Raw genomic sequence first — 18,700 nt, forward strand, 5'->3', positions numbered from 1 at the left:
TGTAAAACAGTAGGCCATTTCTAAAATCCATCCTCTAAGTCAGCATATTTTACTGTCTTTTGCCATTTTAATGATAATAAAGATACACTTTTTTGTTTTTCAGACTGCTGTACAAAGCCATTGATTCGAATGGCGAGAATGTAGGACCTGTATACAACTATAGAGTGGAGATCTCCATTTTTTTCATCATCTATATCATCATTATTGCTTTTTTTATGATGAACATATTTGTTGGTTTTGTCATTGTTACATTCCAAGAACAGGGAGAACAAGAATATAAGAACTGTGAGCTGGACAAAAATCAGGTTAAAATAAATAATGAACTCTTTAATTTTTGAAAGTATCCTTGTTTATTTATGCATGAAGAGCTTCCTTTCTGCTTTGGGTCTGAAGAGGGCACCAAGCACATATCTTAGTAAAAAAACAGAATTAGTAAATACTACTGTCAATAGCTATGCAAGTCACTCGATGTTCCTCTTTCTGTAAGCCCAACATCTCAGCCTTTTTGTTATGAAGGGTGTTACATTAAGCTTGTCAGCTTCTTAGTGTCTCGCTTGTTGGTGTCACATTAAGAAGAATGTAGCATTTGCCAACTTATCTGTAGGCAGGGGTAGGTTTTACAATAAGAATAGAAATATAAATACTACATTCTGAATATTTGTCCCATATTAAGGAAAATGTTCAAAGTAGATTTTTATGCTTGTTTTTTTCTATTTATAAAGAAACTCATGGTTTGTATTCAGATTCGAACAAATTCTGCACCTCTTATTGTTTAATCCTTTGACTGAGAAACTCATCAGTCAGGGGTCATGATCTTTCAGGTACACATATTCCACTGTAATACATATTTAAATGAAGTTAACCATGAAACTTTGAGTAGCATTCATATGACATTTTGTGCTCTATCAGTCAGCTTATGTAAGCATCCTTCAAAAGGAAAGGGGGAAGGCCCAACCTCTCTGAAGATTTCAAACCCTGATAGAGTTGGAGGTGAATCCATTATGTTCCCATCTATGTAACATGATTTTACTGGGCAATTTAACTGAACTGTTATGAATAACACTCCTCCAGTATTTATTTTCCTGACTCTGTGGTTTTATGCTGTGCTGTTACATTTGTGATTGAAAACTGCGTAAAGGCAAAGCATGGCTTTTATAGGTGACTTAATAGTCATCTTTATTATTAGCTAAGATTCTTTAGAATTAATTCTAGATAATTCATTAGAATTATGATGGCTGGATAGCACCATGATGAGTAATATCCATACTACACATGAGGTATTGTACTATATACTATACCTATACACACACACATGTAGTCTATAGTGTACTACTGTATGCTACTACACTATATAGAGGCAAAACATTTCAGAATTTCCATGAGTATTTTTTGATTTCTTTTTATGTGGCTGAGTAGTGCATAAGGTTAGTTGCAGTTGTAAATGACCAAGTGAAGATTGGTAAGCTACTTGATTACTTGATTAATACTTAATAATAAAAAACTCTATACCAAGTAGATACACTGCCTGTTTTTTAGACTTCTATTTAAGAATTTGCACTTATAAATAGTATTCCCTAGTGATTCACTGTTATGTACAGTCTGACAATTTTTGATGTGTTTACTTTTACAGCGTCAGTGTGTAGAATATGCCTTGAAGGCACGCCCTCTTCGTAGATATATTCCAAAAAATCCTTACCAGTACAAGTTCTGGTATGTGGTGAACTCTACTGGATTTGAATACATCATGTTTGTCCTCATCATGCTGAACACACTTTGCTTGGCTATGCAGGTAGGAAAACCAGAAGCTTTTTTGAAGCCTTTGGCATGAATTTCAGGGAAGAATATGGGAGATACAGTGCCTTTCATTTATGGCAACATCTACTTCTTTATGTAGTGAAATTTAAAAAAACCCTCTGGACATAGTACTCTTCAGTGACATATTCCAATCTGTGTATCAGTTCTGTGAAGTAAAATTCTTTAAAACTGCTTGATGTTGATAAAGGTTTCCCTAACAAGAAAGAATGGCAGGAATGAGAGAAGCAATGCATAGATTCCCTCCCTCCACTTTCTTCCCTCAAGACTTTAGTGTTCCAAAGGAAAATTACTGGGTGCTATTCTGTTTTAAGCTTTCGCTATTTCTAAAGTTATTCTTCCTTCAGATGACAGAAGGATATGAGATAACTGATGAAGCAGCTGGAGATAAAAGGGGGAGGTACAAGAGGGGTATCCTGAAAACTCGATCAGTTTCAAAGACTTGAACAAACCATTTTTTACAGTTGTGTCAAAATTTCTCTTCCTATGTATATAATGTTCCCCCACAACACTGCTCCCCAGCCATGCTGTGCAGTCCGATTATTAGTGATAGATCAAAATAATAATTGCTGTACTGATTATACTTATTAATTATGTACTTGTGAAAGAACACACTATAATTAGTGAAGGCTACTAAAAGCTCAGAGTAATATTGGACACTGTAAGTGATATTCATCAGTCAGTGTTTGAAAGCAATTAGTGGAGAGAGTAACTTCATGCAAGATTCCACAATCCTCTCCTGTACAAAGTCCACTGAGTACAGAAAGGGTAATATTGGACTCTGTGACCTATATGTTCCAAAAATATGAAATAGCAGTCTTTGCCAAAGCGTCCTTTGGAAGATACTTTAATGCCGCTTGTGTGGTTAAATACTTAATTTGCACCAAAAAATACTTTGCAAAAATCAGTTTTTCTTGGAGTTACCTATGCTAAAATCAAGCTTTTGTGCCGTATTTTTACCTGCAGCATAATATAATTTACATTTGTGTATTCCCAAGACCATCCATGTGCAAGAAAATCTAAAGAGTACATAAAAGCCTACTTTTGTGAGCAAACATTTCTATCAATCAGTTAGATCTTTTATCTAATATATTCTTTTACATAATGCATTTAAGCATTACTTCACTTCCTTCTAGCTTCTGTACTTGTTCTGTGTTCTTTTTGTATACGCACTACACCATCTTTCTATCTCTGGTGTTTGTATCTTCTTCAGAAGCTTAAAAATATCATGTGTAGAATAACCATAGAACTGTATGATAATGCAAACCTCATACAAACATCTATTTTCATATATTAGCTGTGTATATATCTGTGCGTATTTTTGTGTGTTTTTTCTGTGTGTGTGTGTGTGTGTGTGTATATATACTTTTACCTTTTTCTTCTTTTTCCAGCATTACACACGCACTGTTTTTCACCAGCTATTTCTCTTGTCTACTTTTCCCAGTTATTTCTTTCTCTTCCCCAATACTTTAGATTTTAATAAGAAAAAGATTAGCTAAAATCCAATTTACATACCCATTCTGCTTACTTTTGCTGTAAACTTGTGGGAGCTGTATCCCCTTAAAATTATCATTGCTACACAATACATATTATTCTTTGACTAACATACTGCAGACTTTCTAAATAAGTGCAACACAAAGTTATATAACTTTTAAGCGTATCATAAACAACTTGGGAAATTGCTTTTGCTTAATACCTCATTTTTGAGGGACCGGTTTTCTTCTCAAAACCGTCTCTCTGGAGATCCTCTAAGTATGTAGAGGAATGACAAATTTGTTCCACTCAGTGCCTTAACAGAATCAATTTTAGATAACTCCATTTTTGACCGGCAATATTCAATTAGTCTTTATGCGTATAAGTCTGCATCATAAATACTAAGAGAAAACATCTTCCTGGACTGCTTTTTTGCCAACTTCGTCTTATGCTATCCTACTTTCATTTAATATTTACAATCCTTTACTTTTAAAAGTGTCATATTTTTCATTCACAGCACTATGGACAGTCTAAGCTCTTTAATGATGCAATGGACATTATGAATATGGTTTTCACAGGAGTGTTCACTGTTGAAATGGTTTTGAAAGTGATTGCGTTCAAACCCAAGGTAAGTTTTAGATGTGCTTTAATTAGGTTATCACCAAAAGAATTAAGTATAACAAGTATCACATTATATATTATTCAATTAACAAGAAGAACCTACATGTTTCCCACATTTAACTATCAGTGAAATCTTCACAAAAATGTTAATTTGATTATATGTGTATATGTAACTCCAGGAAATGAAATACAGATATCAGAAAAAATATTACAAGGTAGTTGATGAAATTTGGAATACTTTGAGGGTAATGGAAAGGTCCCTTTCTAAATCAGATAAATCTTTTCCTGTTACAAGCATTACCGCTTCTTATATTCATGGTACTGTATTCATAATCTTAAACAAAGTTAATGCTCAGTAAAGACTTGTATGTTATGTCATACTTTGTTTTCTAAAATGCAAAATTATAATATATCTTTATTTTATAAAATATAGCTAAGTACTACAAACATACACATAAATAACTTTGCATATTCAAGTAGCCTTCTTAGTTTTTTGTTTTCAATTCCGTATACACAGCATTTGGTAGAGGGACCCACAGTAAGCAGCTTAGATTCCTTGCCTTAAAGGGACACTGTCAAAATGAACAATGCAAGCATGTTTTCTGAAGTAGGTTTTACAGAGATACTGATAACTATAATTACTAATTGAAAAGGAATGATGAAAATCAGATTATGATAGTTCATCCAGTCTTATTTGTTCAGTTCTCACATCCCATTTATGACAGTGTGAAATTTAAGAAAGAAAAACTAAACTGAATTTTGGTTTCAGTTACAATGAAATCAATATTTATTCTGGTCTTATATCTATGTAAATAAGTAAAATGTGGTCACTCACTCTGCACAGAATATGAAAAAAACCAGCCATGCCATTTGAGGCTTACTGATCTCACCATCTAGGCCCGGTATTTTTCTTTTTTCATTGCCCTTCTTTTAAAGTAGTCAGGACATCTGCATCCATAAGCTGAATGTGGGCTCTGCCCTTCCTGTGCTTTAAACAGCAGACTGCGTGACTGCAGGCTCTGTGGGCAAACTTACTGGTGCTTTAAACTAACTAGCTCTGACACTTCAGAGCCATGGCAGCCCAGAGCTCAGCATGGGGAACACGTGTGACTACTGTCCAGCTTTTCGAGACTATTTATTGAGCTTGCGTTTAGCCATTAGCTTTGCTGTGTAGCCTGAGCTACTTGATTTAAAGCTAGCTTTATGTATTTGCTTGCGTAAGTGAACAAGTCATACATCCCTTGAGGTCTGGTGTTGGGATGTGAAGTGTGGAGTTCTGGGTGAATGCTTACCCACTCTTCCGTAGTCCCCCTCTGCCCTGGCCAATCCATTGTATATATTTCTGATGAATTTATTTGTATTTTTGTGTCACCTATCTTACTTAAATGCTAGGGATTTCACACCAAAAATAACATAACATGAGGCCCCAGAGGAGAGAGTTAAGATATGTGGAGCACAGCACCATGAGTATGCTGACTGTATTTCATGATTGCATTTCCTGTTCTGTATCCTTGTTTCACACTGAAGTCTCAGGAGATTTTGCTACATTTTGTCATCTGTTCTTTGAAAGAAGATTGTCAATCCTTGTATGGTTTTCCATGCACTTGTGACTATAGTCAGAAATAGCAGCTAATGCAAAATACAGTGGTCTGATCATAAGCGTATAAATCGCAGTGCTCCATTGGTATTATGGACTTCCTGCTCACTTTTGAATGATATTCAGTGTCTTAATACTAGTCTCAAAGACTTTGTACGATTTGGGTTCCAGCTGTTGCAACATGCTTTCTATCTGATTAGATGCTTTTACTGTAACAGATCTCTGGATCTGAACGCTGATTGTTTGAAGGGAAGACCCTGTCAGTGAAAGGTCCTCGGTTCCTGAATTTTGTTCCCTCATAGATGCAGCAGACCTTAAACTTGCTAATTAGCAGGACAAGGTTAAAAGGCCATCATATTAATCAGATTTTTGCCAGAGATTAATTAGCAGAAAGGGAATGGAATTAATTATCTTTAAGGTGTTTCCTGATATTCTTTGTAACTTTTTTTATTGTGAAGTATTCTTTAGCAAGACACCTATAGGCAATGTATATTACAGTTTTTTAATAGCTGCAAATCAGTTAGCAGTCTTAAGCAGAATGTGAATGTCTTTTAGCAACCTAAATTTAAAATTAGATACATGTTTAAGAAAATAATGAATTGTTTTAATTATTATTAAAATTTATTAATACTAGGAACAATCTGAAACCAAACTTAACCTTTTGCTTTAGGATCTGTGAGGAAAAACTGATTAATTTCTTCTGTTTGTGCCACCATTGGGTTACTTAGTCTAGTCTGGCAAAGTTGAAAGTTTTATTTATTAATTTTGTACATTTAAAAAATTATTTTGAAGATGCTCAAAACATCAAATGAAAACTCTTATTTACTGTGTAAAAATAAAAATATAAAAAATTTAGTTTTATCTGATCTGCTTGACAGTGTCCCCTTAATATGTTGTCAAAAATCCTGTAAAAAGTGTGATCTTCCATTTTTGCTGTTCCTGCAAACCTAAGACTATTATAAATATTGATACTCCTGGTATGACATTGTGTTGTATAAAACTAAGGTACTGAAGACTGCCTTCCAGCTCTGAAATATATAAAACTTGGATAAGTGGCAGATATTAAAGGTGCTGCTTAGTGTCTGGCACACTTGTCAATTGGGAGATTGGAACACACAGTACTTTGCAGAGTGAGGCCTAAACTTTTCAACAGAGCATTATGAGGACTAAAATATTTATGTAATAGAACAACAGAAACATATTTTTGTCTTTAATTCTGTATGCCTGTATATTCCCCAGGATTTGTGATTTATCCTTTAGCATTTCTCAATGAATAACTTTTTCACAATGTAAGTTAAAAGGGCAGGCTTTTTTCTATCCATGTTGTTCTTCACATATGCTAAAATCTGTTACTTAGCATGGTTAGTACATTATAAAATATATCTATGAAATCTAAAACAATACATCTACACATACCATATATACAGCTTCATGATAGCCAACTGTTACTTAAACTTGTAATGATCTTCCATGTCATTTTACATCAGATTTTTGTAAGAAAAAAGGAAAGATGGCTAGTAAGTGAATTGATCTTGGGTCATTGCAGTGGTGAAAACAACTTATTTGCATGATGTTTATTTGCTGTGACTTGTCCATTCCTCCCTTTTCCAAAACCATCTTTATTTTCTCTTAGTTTTTTGTTTATTTGTATGCTTTTGCTTTACATATTACTTTGAACAATATTTGTCCATACTGATGGAAAAGGTTTCTTAAATAAATGTTTAAAGTATTTTAGCAGTATTGAATCAAAATGTGAATATGTTATTTAAGTGCCATATATTGTAGTATGTCTAGTAAAGCTATTTTTTGTGTAGGTGAAATTAGCCTTTCTTTGGAGGACCTTTCTTTGGTTCCCATTGTTGTAGGGGAAGACGGGTAGCACTCCTCAGGATTTTGCTAATTATCTGTTTGCTATTTGCCAGTAGTCTCTTATTTTTTATATATAGTTTTCATTGTTTAAAAAGCAAGAAATATATTTTCTTTAAGCAAGAGAAATAGGGAATGTGAATGGTCAGGAAGAATACTGTGAGAGTAGCTTCCCTTGTTTAGTTGACAAGTACTAACTCCTTTAGAATTAAACATCTCGGTATCGTTGAGGCGGTCCATCATGATGTTTAGCAGAAACTTCAGGAGCAGCTTGTTCTGATGAAGTGGGAGGGCTAAAAGGAGGAGTGGTAGGGAATTGTGCAGGAGCTCTCAGAAGTGGATATTTTTGTTCAGGAGACCAAATCCATGAACATTGCCTTATGCCCCAAAACTGGAACTGATGACTAATCCCAGAGAACCAAAGCATGAGGCACAAGGGCTGTAGCGATAGTCAGACCTATTTTCCTCCCCCAGCCCCTTGCTTAAATTAAGGAATGGTTATAGCACTTCTCTTTTTAAAGGAGATGAGACTTAAAATAGGATAGTATTAGTAAGTACGGCATTTCTGGGAAACAGAGTAGCATTAGAAACATGATGAGACTTTTCTGACACTCTGCTCAGTTCTTACTCTTCTGGAACACTGTGTAGAGCTGTCTCCTTCTGTAGCTCTGCTTTCGTAGCTTCCAAGAGCAAATTTTCACATGAAATTAGCATTTTTTGAATCATCATTCACTTGAGTGTAACTTCTAAACTGTAAAGTTACTAGAAATTCTGACAGTTCAAAATCTTGAGAAAAATACTGTCCACTTCTAAAAAAAATTTCTAGCTGATTTTGCTTTTCTGTGCTAAAAATATCTCTAGCAACTTAACCCACTGAGCTAAAACATCATCTTAAAGTAGTCTAAAAGTTTAACCAGACATAAGGTTAATTTGCATACTGCCATTTAAACTCTTTGTAAATTTATTTTTAAAAATTGCAGTAGCAACTGGCAAGTTAATATTTTAAAATGAATAACCAAGAAGGCAAAATGCATGTACAAAATGTACATTATAGCCATTGTTACATAATGTACATCCCTTAGGCATAGTTGGCTGGTAAATCAGTATATCTGAATAAGAAGAAAGAGAAGGCCAGTAATATTTGCAGTTTTGAAATTCTGTAACAACTAGGCAGAATCCACATATTGAAGAAAACCTACATACCTTGTCTCCATAGAGTCACCTTCAACAAATGAATATATCTGGATTTGTTTCCAGTGTTCATAACTAATGACAGTTTGCTCCTGGAACCCACCTCAAAGTTTCTTTTCAAATATCTTATTGCACAAACCTGCACAGTTTTGATGCCAATAGACAGTGCTGAATGGGGTTCTTAGCTGATGATAGTACGGAACATAACATGGGTACACTGCTGCAAATGGTCATAAAGTACTATCATCATACGGAATATAGTTAAAGCCAGAAAGTGTCAGAAGGGGGAATAAGTAATTTATGAAGATGACTTTTCAGACACTGGAGAAACTGCATTTATACCCCTAAGGACTTGTTCAAGTTCCTGTGGGTCTTAGTGTTGTCTTCACTGGCTACAGAATCGGGCCCTGACTGCAAACGTAGCGCGAGTTCCTAAATTTTAAGCCTAGTTTATGAGCAAAGTCACTAATGTTAAGGAGGTTTCCATTGGCTTGGTCCTTTAGAAATATCGTCAAAGGGACTTTGTTGTGCTTGTTAGGGTATATACGTGAGGATTTTTCAGCACTGCTGGGACTCCAAAACAGTGTTTTGGATGATGGCTTGCTTGCCAACTTTGTGCTTGTATGATGGTGTATTATGCATGTGTACTGTGTGTATGTGTGTGTGTGTGTGTGTGTGTCTGTGTGTCTGTGCGTGTATATATAATATGTATATACACACACACGCACACATGTACATATATGTTGCTTTTCCTTCAGTAGGCAATATTGTTTGTTTTGTTTTGTTTTCTCATTAGACCACAGGTTTTGTTTAACTAATTTCTGTTTATGCAAAACTAAACAGAAGTATGCAAATATTTGACATTTCATGTGTAATCACAAACGTTTGCACCCTGCCTGCTCTGTTCAGGGCTATTTTAGTGATGCCTGGAATACGTTTGACTCCCTCATCGTTATTGGCAGCATAGTAGACGTCGTTCTCAGTGAAGCTGATGTGAGTATACCCCAGCTTACTTTCCCCAGTCCCTACTTCTCTTTCTCTGTCTCCCCACTATTTCCATCATCTGGACAAGTCACAGATTTTGATCTGATGTTTCTAAACTTTGAGTACAGACCAGTCACAGGTCAATTATGTTGATGTGGGAAATAAATAGCCTTTTCCTCTACCAATTTTTTTAGCTATGAAAGGGAAAGATTGTATAGTGGTACATCGGAGAAGCCTAGAGTGTTTCTGTGTTATAACACTGTCCTTTTCTTCTCTTTTTCTGTTTGTGTTTTTCTCTTGCTCTCTTTCTGCTGAATGCTTGTCCTAACAGCACTATTTCACTGATGCATGGAACACTTTTGATGCCTTAATTGTTGTTGGTAGCGTCGTTGATATTGCTATAACAGAAGTTAATGTAAGTAGCAACTGTTCATGCACTAAAAAGTAATTGCTGTCATCAAGAAATACAGAAAATGTAAATTTTATCCCCAAAACTCCTTTTTTTAGAAACAAGTTTGTTATATTCTGGAATCAAAGGCCAAAATATTGATATAGATATTTGTACAAGCTATTATTATGGATCTATATACACATACACACAGCACAATGAAACAATGAGAAAGACATTTTTCTATAGATGTACAGAAAATATTTTAAACTCATTTTATGTATAAAAAAGGAAATATTAGGCCTCTGTTACTATTTTATTTGAAGCCCAGTAATTTCTTTAGGTAGCTTGACCCTGGTAATTCAAGCATAAAATTATTTTAAAGGCTCAGCTGTTTAACAAATAATGATTTTTTTCTGTGGGAAGACTGATTTTAGCTTGATCTTGGCATTCATATCTCATGAGGTGGCGGGAGAAAGGGTACACAGAAAATTAGGCTTTCCATACTGTGAAAAAGAAATGGTATTTTTTATATCCCTTTTGCTTTTCCCATCCTGCAGTGAATGTTCTGACAGTTGAATTACTGTTAAAGTACTTTGAAAATTCCATCTTTTCACCAAAATTTTCAGTGACAGGCATTACACGTATAGGCGTTTGGACAACAAAGATCCCTTTCCAAGGAACAAACAGGGAGACACTGATTTTTGCCTATTTTCTGTCTCACTTCCTAGCTTTAACAAGGAGAGCTGTATAATGAAAAAGATAAATGAAAGTTAACAAAAAGATAAAATGAAAGCAGATATGCAGGTGCTTCCCATACTTAGATGCTTCTCTGTTTAACTGGTCCCAATCAAATTTTAGAGGAAAGTGCCTCTTCCCTGTAATGCCTCTTAAGACCTCAGGAAGGGAGAATGAAGGTGAGTCTTGGATCCACATCAGCAACTCAAGATGTTCAGTGAATGCGCAGATCACTGGGGGAAGTTAGGCTCTTGAACTTGCTGAGGATCTTACCTACTTATCATTCTGAGATAACTGAGTTATCCAGAAATACCTGTGGAGGTGCAGGGCCCCAACACTTGCATAATTCCCCTGTGTCAAAGAATAGATTAATTGGAGAAAGCTATAGATGTAAATAACTGCATGCTGTTATTTTATTTGAAGATATTCAGCTTAGATATTTTTCTGTATCCAACCCAGTTTATGAGCTAGCTAATATCATTCCTTTTCTCTTAAATTTGGTTTAGTAAGCGCCTTGCTAGACATCCCTTTTTTTTTTTTTCTAGAGGGTTCCATTACTTACCCAAATTGTTTCTTTTCAGTAGGGATATTTAGTATTTATCATCTTTCAAAATTTTTTTAAATTTTAAATAAATAATATTCTCAGATGGTGGATTTTTTTTATATATGGGGGAAATGAGGCAGAAGAGTTATGATACAGGTCTTAGTAGTTGGAGTCAGTTACTAAGTCCAGTCACTATTAAGCCCTATGCATTACAAACTCCTAGCAATGCAAGGAGGAGCCTGCAAAGAGTATTAAGATTTTGATTCTAAACACATTTTTATCAAAAGAAGGTAGAGAGGAAAACCTCAACACTACACTTCCATTTCTGTAAAACCTAAATGTTAACATAACTAAAAAGTATTCAAAGACTGAACATAAGCTTTTGTAATTTCTTAAATGTTAAAGTTCATGATCCATCTTGTGATTATCATTGCCATTTTAGTGGAACATTTTCTCAGAGAAAACCCATTTTTAAATTTATTTTCCACAGTGGTTTGTGTCAGGAACCCAATTCTTAGGATCACATCCCTCCAGTCGATAGCAGAAACAATACCTTGTATTTCATGTAGACAGTAACTTGGTTTTGGAACTGTGAATACGAGGATAATAAAGATGCCCAGGAATGTGGAATAGGAGCTGTAGCTGAAAAAGTTGTGATCTGTTCCAAGCGTTCCAGGATCAGAAAAGAGGAAAAAGACAAAACTCAAGATCCATCTAGAAGACAGTTGGGGCTTTCAGTGCTTTGTTCAGATCAGTAAACCATGCTACCAGGAGCTTGGATTTGTCAGGCTGATCTAGATTGAGGCTATGGTTTGATGAGGATTTCTTTTGGCATCTCTGTGAGTTTAAGCAGCCTTTACCCGCAGCCCTTCTTCCTACTCCCACAGCTCCGAGAGCTGTGCTTCCCCAAGCGTTTGTGGGGCTTCGGAGCTGGCTGGATCAGGGTCCTGACCGCAAGGTGTTGCAACAAGTATGGGGCACGATGGGGCAAGAATGAGTGGACAAGGGCAAGGAGGATGGGGCTGCTGCCAAAAGAAATACTTCTCATACTGTGCCCATACAGGTCTCCCTTCAGAGCCTATTAACATTGGCCTGGACAACATCAATTACTTGCAGTAGCTGCTGTTGAGAAACAGTGATGTGAAGAGTTTTTAATCTTCTTTGGTTCTAGTCTGTTTGGTAAGCACAGTAATACATATTACTAATATATTTAAACCCTATATGAAAAAATATGTATTCTTTTATCATGTTACGACTTTTTTTGAAGATGGCAAAATGCCTTCAAGTATACACAGTCTATTAACTCTAAGGACTTCAGATTTCTTTATTCAGCTGCAAGCTTTGCAAACTGCCAGCTCAAGGAATAAACATGATCAAAATAATTCTAAGGCTCATTCACCTTAAAATTTCGTTCTGATTTTGTGTTAAACTGTATGAGAATATCATGACCGGCTGCATTACTGGAAAGAATATTTGAGGAGCATATCACTTTCCCTAATAGCTGCAAAATATACTTGATTGTGAAGAGATATTGAAAAACAGCTCAAATGTGTTCCAGTTATGGTACAAGGTGGCCCTGTACTTGGCCCTGTACTTGGCCCTGTACTTAACTCTGTATTTAACACTGTATGGACAGTGTTGATTTGACAGCATTACTTGTAACTAATTACAGCTGTGATGAACACTGTCTTTTTAGTAATTCACACAGTTGTCTTGAAAATATTCTGGAGATCAAAGTAGTGATCTTCAGCTAAAATATACACCACAGTCTGGATTTTATGTATCAAGAACTAGCGCTGTCATTTATTAGTTTTTCATGCTACACTCACTAGAGAAAAGACTCATCTTTGATGTCTTCTAGTACTGCACAGCAGATTCCTTTATTTGTGTACTAAATATTGTCTGTCTCCAGTCTTTTCCACTTTATTGTGCTTTGTTTGTGCAAGTCATGAATGTACTGTGGTTTCAATGTATTTCTGGGCTTGATTTCCCATTTTCAACATGAAACAGGGAATTCTGTAAACTGTCCAGGGAAATCTATAGGTTTGTACATGACTTTTATTGTTTTGATTCCACTGAATTATTCCTACATCATTAGTTTTGTGTAAATCTGTGTCATTCAAATTGAATATTTTAGAATCTTTTCTTTGACACTCTAAAATGTGCCATTCCATCTGTACTTTTTATCTAACAATAACAGTGGTCCTGGAAAATCTACAGCCCTGCTAAGGTGCTAACAAGGCTTTGTTTTCAATAGGATTTCAGGCACCATTGAAATGGCACCTATGTAAATACCCGCTATGGAAACTTCTTAAACTGAGGATGCTCAGCCCTGTTTGAAAGTGGGGTGATCTGAAACAGTGTAAATTGCTAGCACCAATGTAAAATCATATGTTGTTGCAGTTGTAATTGCACTAGTACAGCCACCTCAGTTGGTCAATGTAAATGAAGACTTAAAAGAATGTAAATACTTAAAATAATCTACACAGCTTCAAGATAAGCTAAACATTCTTATATGTTTGCATATGTAATTGCCTCATGTGGTGGAAACAACTAGGCATCATTCTGATATTGTAGCTGTATAACTTTAGACTAATTCCAACTGCCAGCAAGTTCCTCTAGTACATGTCGTGTTTGCATCTGACCCAGTTTTTTTCAAGTGAGTGGGTTGGACTTTCTAGTTATATATCAGCTTGATTTCAGTATTAAATTTGGGAAATGTCATCTCTTTATTTTCTTGTTCCTCTCCTTATTTTTATTTAAAGTTTTATAATAATGTTTATGGTGCCCTGAGGCTGATTCTGCTGATCCAGTAACTCCCCATTCACACAGTATCCAGGAAATCACTGTGCTTTGAATATTCTCAGACCCCACGGAAGTCAATGTGTTTAATGTGTTCAGCAATTTACAGGACTGCTCAGCATCCTGGAGGACTGGATCAATGACTGATTCCAAAAAAATCCCACCTCAGTGCAACATGTATTTTGACAATACACCATTTGCCATGATTGTTTTTTTATTTACTCTGTCATTTAATATCCCTTCCTTTAACCAGTTCTTCTTTTCTGAACCTAATTGGTTTTCATGTTCATTTTATTTTTAGAAAATTTTAGAGGCAAGTATATACAAGTAAATACATATATGGTATAGCAATACAAAATTTAAAAGCACTACTAAAACCCATATAGTTATTTTTGCATTTTGGTAACCTTTTGTTTTCAGAGAGTTTCACATGACACACAAGATCTTGTGTGGTCATAAAAATGGTTCCTTCTAAATTAAAAAACAAAAACGAAAAAGAAACCCCAGAGTAGTGATTGTGACACAGAAGATGTGGTCCGTCCATTCTGGAACATTAAAATATGTAATTTACCTACAGATAAGATAGAGATAAATAAGTGAAATAGATGAAATAAATGAAATGAAATATATGGAATAAATGAAAATAAATGAATAAGTTCTTAAATGGAAATAACAGACATATTTCAATCTGGTCTGACTGTAGAGAAGTTACCTGCAGTTCATATTTGCTGAGAAACCATTTGGATGACCAACAATGGATGACTTAGAGGCATGATCACATTGTTACAGTAGTAGATACGAAGGTTTTAATTCACATTTTTTATTTTCATCTCTTTTACCATTCATGTGCTGCCAAAATGTCAAGAAATGGAGAGTTCACTTTCCTCCTCTTTTGTGTAAATATTTTATGCAGACCCTGTGGGACTACTCTTAAGCTTTGAAGTTAAGTAAAACTCAAATTCTTTGCTGAAACAGGGCTTAAAGGAACAGCATTGATACTCTCTTTCCGAGTCCCTCAGGAATATCTAATTGTCTTGAACTCACCATTGTAAACATATAAACTTATTAAAGGCATATACTACCATAACAACTAACAGTGGTTAGTAGCAATGTGATAAATCAAAAAAGTCTCTCACAGAAATAGAATTGGATATTCGTCATTTGGTGTGAAGGAGCACCGTTATTACCACTTCAGCACCATAAAGTGCATAGTGTTGACTTGCGAACAGCGGGGCACACTTTGCTTTTGTTAGACAGCTAGTGGAACGTATACTGGGATTTCTGGTGCTCACTTTTATATAACCTCCCACTCACATAGTAACTGGTGGGACAGTTCATGCTGCTTCTTAGATGGAGTGGATTAAAGCCCTCATTTCCACCTCCTGTGAGAGATTTTGGGTTCCAGATTTGAACAAAAGCACTGCAATTTGGTTTGGAACTCAATTCATGCATCAGTATCACATGTTAGATCGTGTGCTTTGTTGATACTAATTCATTTTTGTGAATACTATGAATACATTTTATAGAATTTTGCAAATGTATCTCTTAAAGCCTAAGGACAGTTCAGAAAAAAATATTCTCATATAGTTTTGCTTTAGCTGGCATCAAGCCTTATTGCAATATGTAATCTACTCTGTGTTGCAATATTGAATTTGGAAATAGAAGTAAATTTCTGAGCTGCCTGCGTGAACATATTAAGTATTGACAATTTAGTTATTTTATTGGACAGCTCAGGCTACATTAGGCAGTAACCAAAATAATATGCTATGTCATCTCATGAGCATGATGTATTAAATAAATCTTTTACTAGGGAAAAATATAATTTTTAATCTGCTTTGGGGGTTCTCTGTATCACTTCAAAATTTTTATTAAATGATGTGTATGAGTATTTGGTTCATATTGAGATGGGAATATAGAGAGCTCTCATAAGACTATGAAAAAAATGTGTATTAGCATGTTTGAATCCTAGCAGTTATTCTCTGAACAAATCATATATGTACATGCACACACACACATGTTTCTAAAGATATTTTGGCAACCTGAATACTCTCCTATCTATGTTATTGTCATATTTGTCATTCAGATGTTTCCTGCTATATTTGCAATCACGACTGCATCATTATTATGTGTTAATTTGTTTTGGCATATGGTAGTACCCTTTGGCACAATCTGTAACAAGAAGCTTTTGATCAACACTGTATACTAATATCCACCAGTTTGCACCATGTTTATTTTTTTCTTAAACACAGAGCTACAGTTTGCTTCCAATGCATGATGCAATCAGTTTCACACTGGTCACAGTTTTGACATACGGTGGCTTTTTCCAAAGCTAGGATGTTTATTTGGAACTTTGCTTTCATTGCAGTATAAGCAGTGTAACCAGGAGTTATTGTTCAGAAAATCCCAGAATCACAGAAGAGTTGAGGTTGGTAGGGACCTTTAGAAATCATCTGGTCCAAGCTGCTGCTCAAGCAGGTCACGGAGAGCAGGCTGCCCATGACCATATCCAGACAGCTTTTGAGTATCTCCAAGGATGGAGACTCCACAACCTCTCTGGGCAACCTGCTCCAGTGCTTAGTCACCCTCCCAGTAAACAAGTGTTTTCTTGTGCTCAGTGGAACTTCCTGTGTTTCAGGTTGTGCCCGTTGCCTCTCGTCCTGTCACTAGGCACCACTGAAAAGAGTCTGGCCCTGTGCTCTTTACACCCTTCCTTCAGATATTTAAATGCATTGATAAGATCCCCCTAAGCCTTCTCTTTTCCAGGCTAAACAGTCCCAGCTCTCAGCCTTTTCTCATGAGAGATGCTCTGGTCCCTTAATCATCTTAGTAGCCCTTTGCTGGACTCATTCCAGTAGCTCCACGTCTCTCTTATATGCACAAAGTTTTTCATAAGCAGCAATAAGTACCTGATTGAGATTGTTAGCAAGTTGCAAAGATTTGAATCAATGAGCCAGAAATTAAAGATTATTGCCGGTTAATCTTTTTGGGGGGTTGGGAGTATTTGGGAAGAAAACTGCTGTGTTAAGTTTTGACTGAGGGGAAAAAGTTTCATATGTTACTGATTTACTGCCTCTTTGAAGTCTATAAGAATGGGCTTAAAATTACATAGTGATGACATTCTTGCTAAACTGGACTCTCAGTGTAGCTGGCACATGGCTGACAGAAAAGATAGAATAATTAAACCAGTCTCAGTCCTCATTTATCTCATTGCAATGCATCTGTTAGGCAAGCTTTGAAAGCAGAAGCTGGTTCATTTATTCTAGCTGTGCTATGATCTATTGCCCATTACTAAACTTCCTCTAGCAATGACCCAGAAGCACATGTCTCTCTTTTTAGGAATCATGTAGTCCCAGCGGGGATTTCAGATACAGAAAAATCATGAGAATGACCAGCCAGTGCCCCATGTGTTTGGGACACCAGTTGTATTGGAATAATTAATAGAAGGTGGGAGAGAAAGGAGCCCTTAGGTAGATTGCCTGACCACAACAAACATTTTGATTTGCGTTCTTGTCAACAGCTCTTTCCAAAGAGACGCTATGTGTTCAACCTGCCCCCAGTCTCAAGTCTATTCTAATACTTTCCCTACATATACATAAGATGCCACCTACTTATCCTATGTACATGTTGAGTAATATTACTGAAGTTCTAAATAGGATTTTGTGTTTTGGTAGTATATGTTTTTTCCCTGTGTGTAGGAAGTAGATGTTCCCTGATATTGTCTGTCTTTCCATTATTGTTAGTAAAAATAGTGTTATCTGAATCTTAGTTTCCCAGATCTTTCTGGTATTTTTGTACTGGCTGGACACATATAAATACTAACTTTAATCTCTCTTAAATGAGCATTTCCTATATAAATAAGTATGAAAAATGTTTTTTCTGTGGTATATCACTACATTAAATTTATTGTAATTATTTTTCATAATATGATCTAAGTTGCCATAGTAGAAGAGGTGAATGCCAGAGAAGGGAAACAACTGGATAGATTCACTTCAAAATGTCAGTACCCAAAACACCTGGCCAATGATGGAAAGAGTTTGAATATTTTGGTCTCCAGTGGAAAAAAAATGCTCTGACACCAGGAATTTATTTTCATTCTTTGTTTCTAACATCTAGATCCGCACTGATATTTTTGCGCTATTTAGTGTTTGTGAAGAGAGTGTCTTCCTTTTTCATTCCTGCCTTGCTCTTACCAGTATCCATAATTTACAATCTCTTGTGTGACATCCCAACCCTTGCCAGCAGCAGCAGATCGGCCCTCACAAACAAGGGGTTAGGACAGCTTTGTCCAAAGAAGCTGAGGAAGGGGTGACATATGAGAGGAGAGCGTGTGCGCAGGCAAATTGTGTCCTTAAGACAGAAAAACACATTGAGGGATTTTACACTCATCATCTCCTGAGTACCTGCAGTAGAACTATTCACATACAAATTTGGTAATCTGATCTCTGTCTGCATTTTCAAAAGTGGGAATTAATTACTTATTAAAATGGTAATGTGTAGGAAAAAAAGTCTTGTTCACAATTGCCCTTGGAGAGCATCTTTAGTTATCAGTAGTTTATCTTTTTTTTTTTCTTTTCCGTTATTAGATCTCTTATCAGGATTGTGACAGAGCAATACTGAGTTTTCCTTTTGTGCGCTTTTTTAATGAAACCCAGTTATCATAATGCATACTGTTTTTGCATAGCCC

General features: G+C 35.8%; 1 protein-coding gene across 2 annotated transcripts in view; it reads left to right on the top strand.

Moving 5' to 3' along the window:
- CACNA1D (calcium voltage-gated channel subunit alpha1 D) overlaps positions 1-18,700 on the top strand; it is a 211,763-nt gene that overhangs the window by 141,914 nt on the left and 51,149 nt on the right. Inside the window, exons 28-32 of one of the 2 annotated variants that reach the window (XM_026076611.1) lie at positions 104-305; positions 1,631-1,789; positions 3,803-3,913; positions 6,991-7,020; positions 9,470-9,553. In XM_026076611.1, coding sequence (XP_025932396.1) covers positions 104-305; positions 1,631-1,789; positions 3,803-3,913; positions 6,991-7,020; positions 9,470-9,553 — 586 coding nt within the window. Of the gene's footprint in view, positions 1-103; positions 306-1,630; positions 1,790-3,802; positions 3,914-6,990; positions 7,021-9,469; positions 9,554-9,875; positions 9,960-18,700 lie in introns of both variants that reach the window. The other variant, XM_026076620.1, reaches the window with a different exon arrangement.

This window comes from Apteryx rowi, unplaced genomic scaffold, assembly GCF_003343035.1.
Source record: "Apteryx rowi isolate R43461 unplaced genomic scaffold, aptRow1 scaffold_111, whole genome shotgun sequence".
In the NCBI taxonomy this organism is placed as follows: Eukaryota; Metazoa; Chordata; class Aves; order Apterygiformes; family Apterygidae; genus Apteryx; species Apteryx rowi.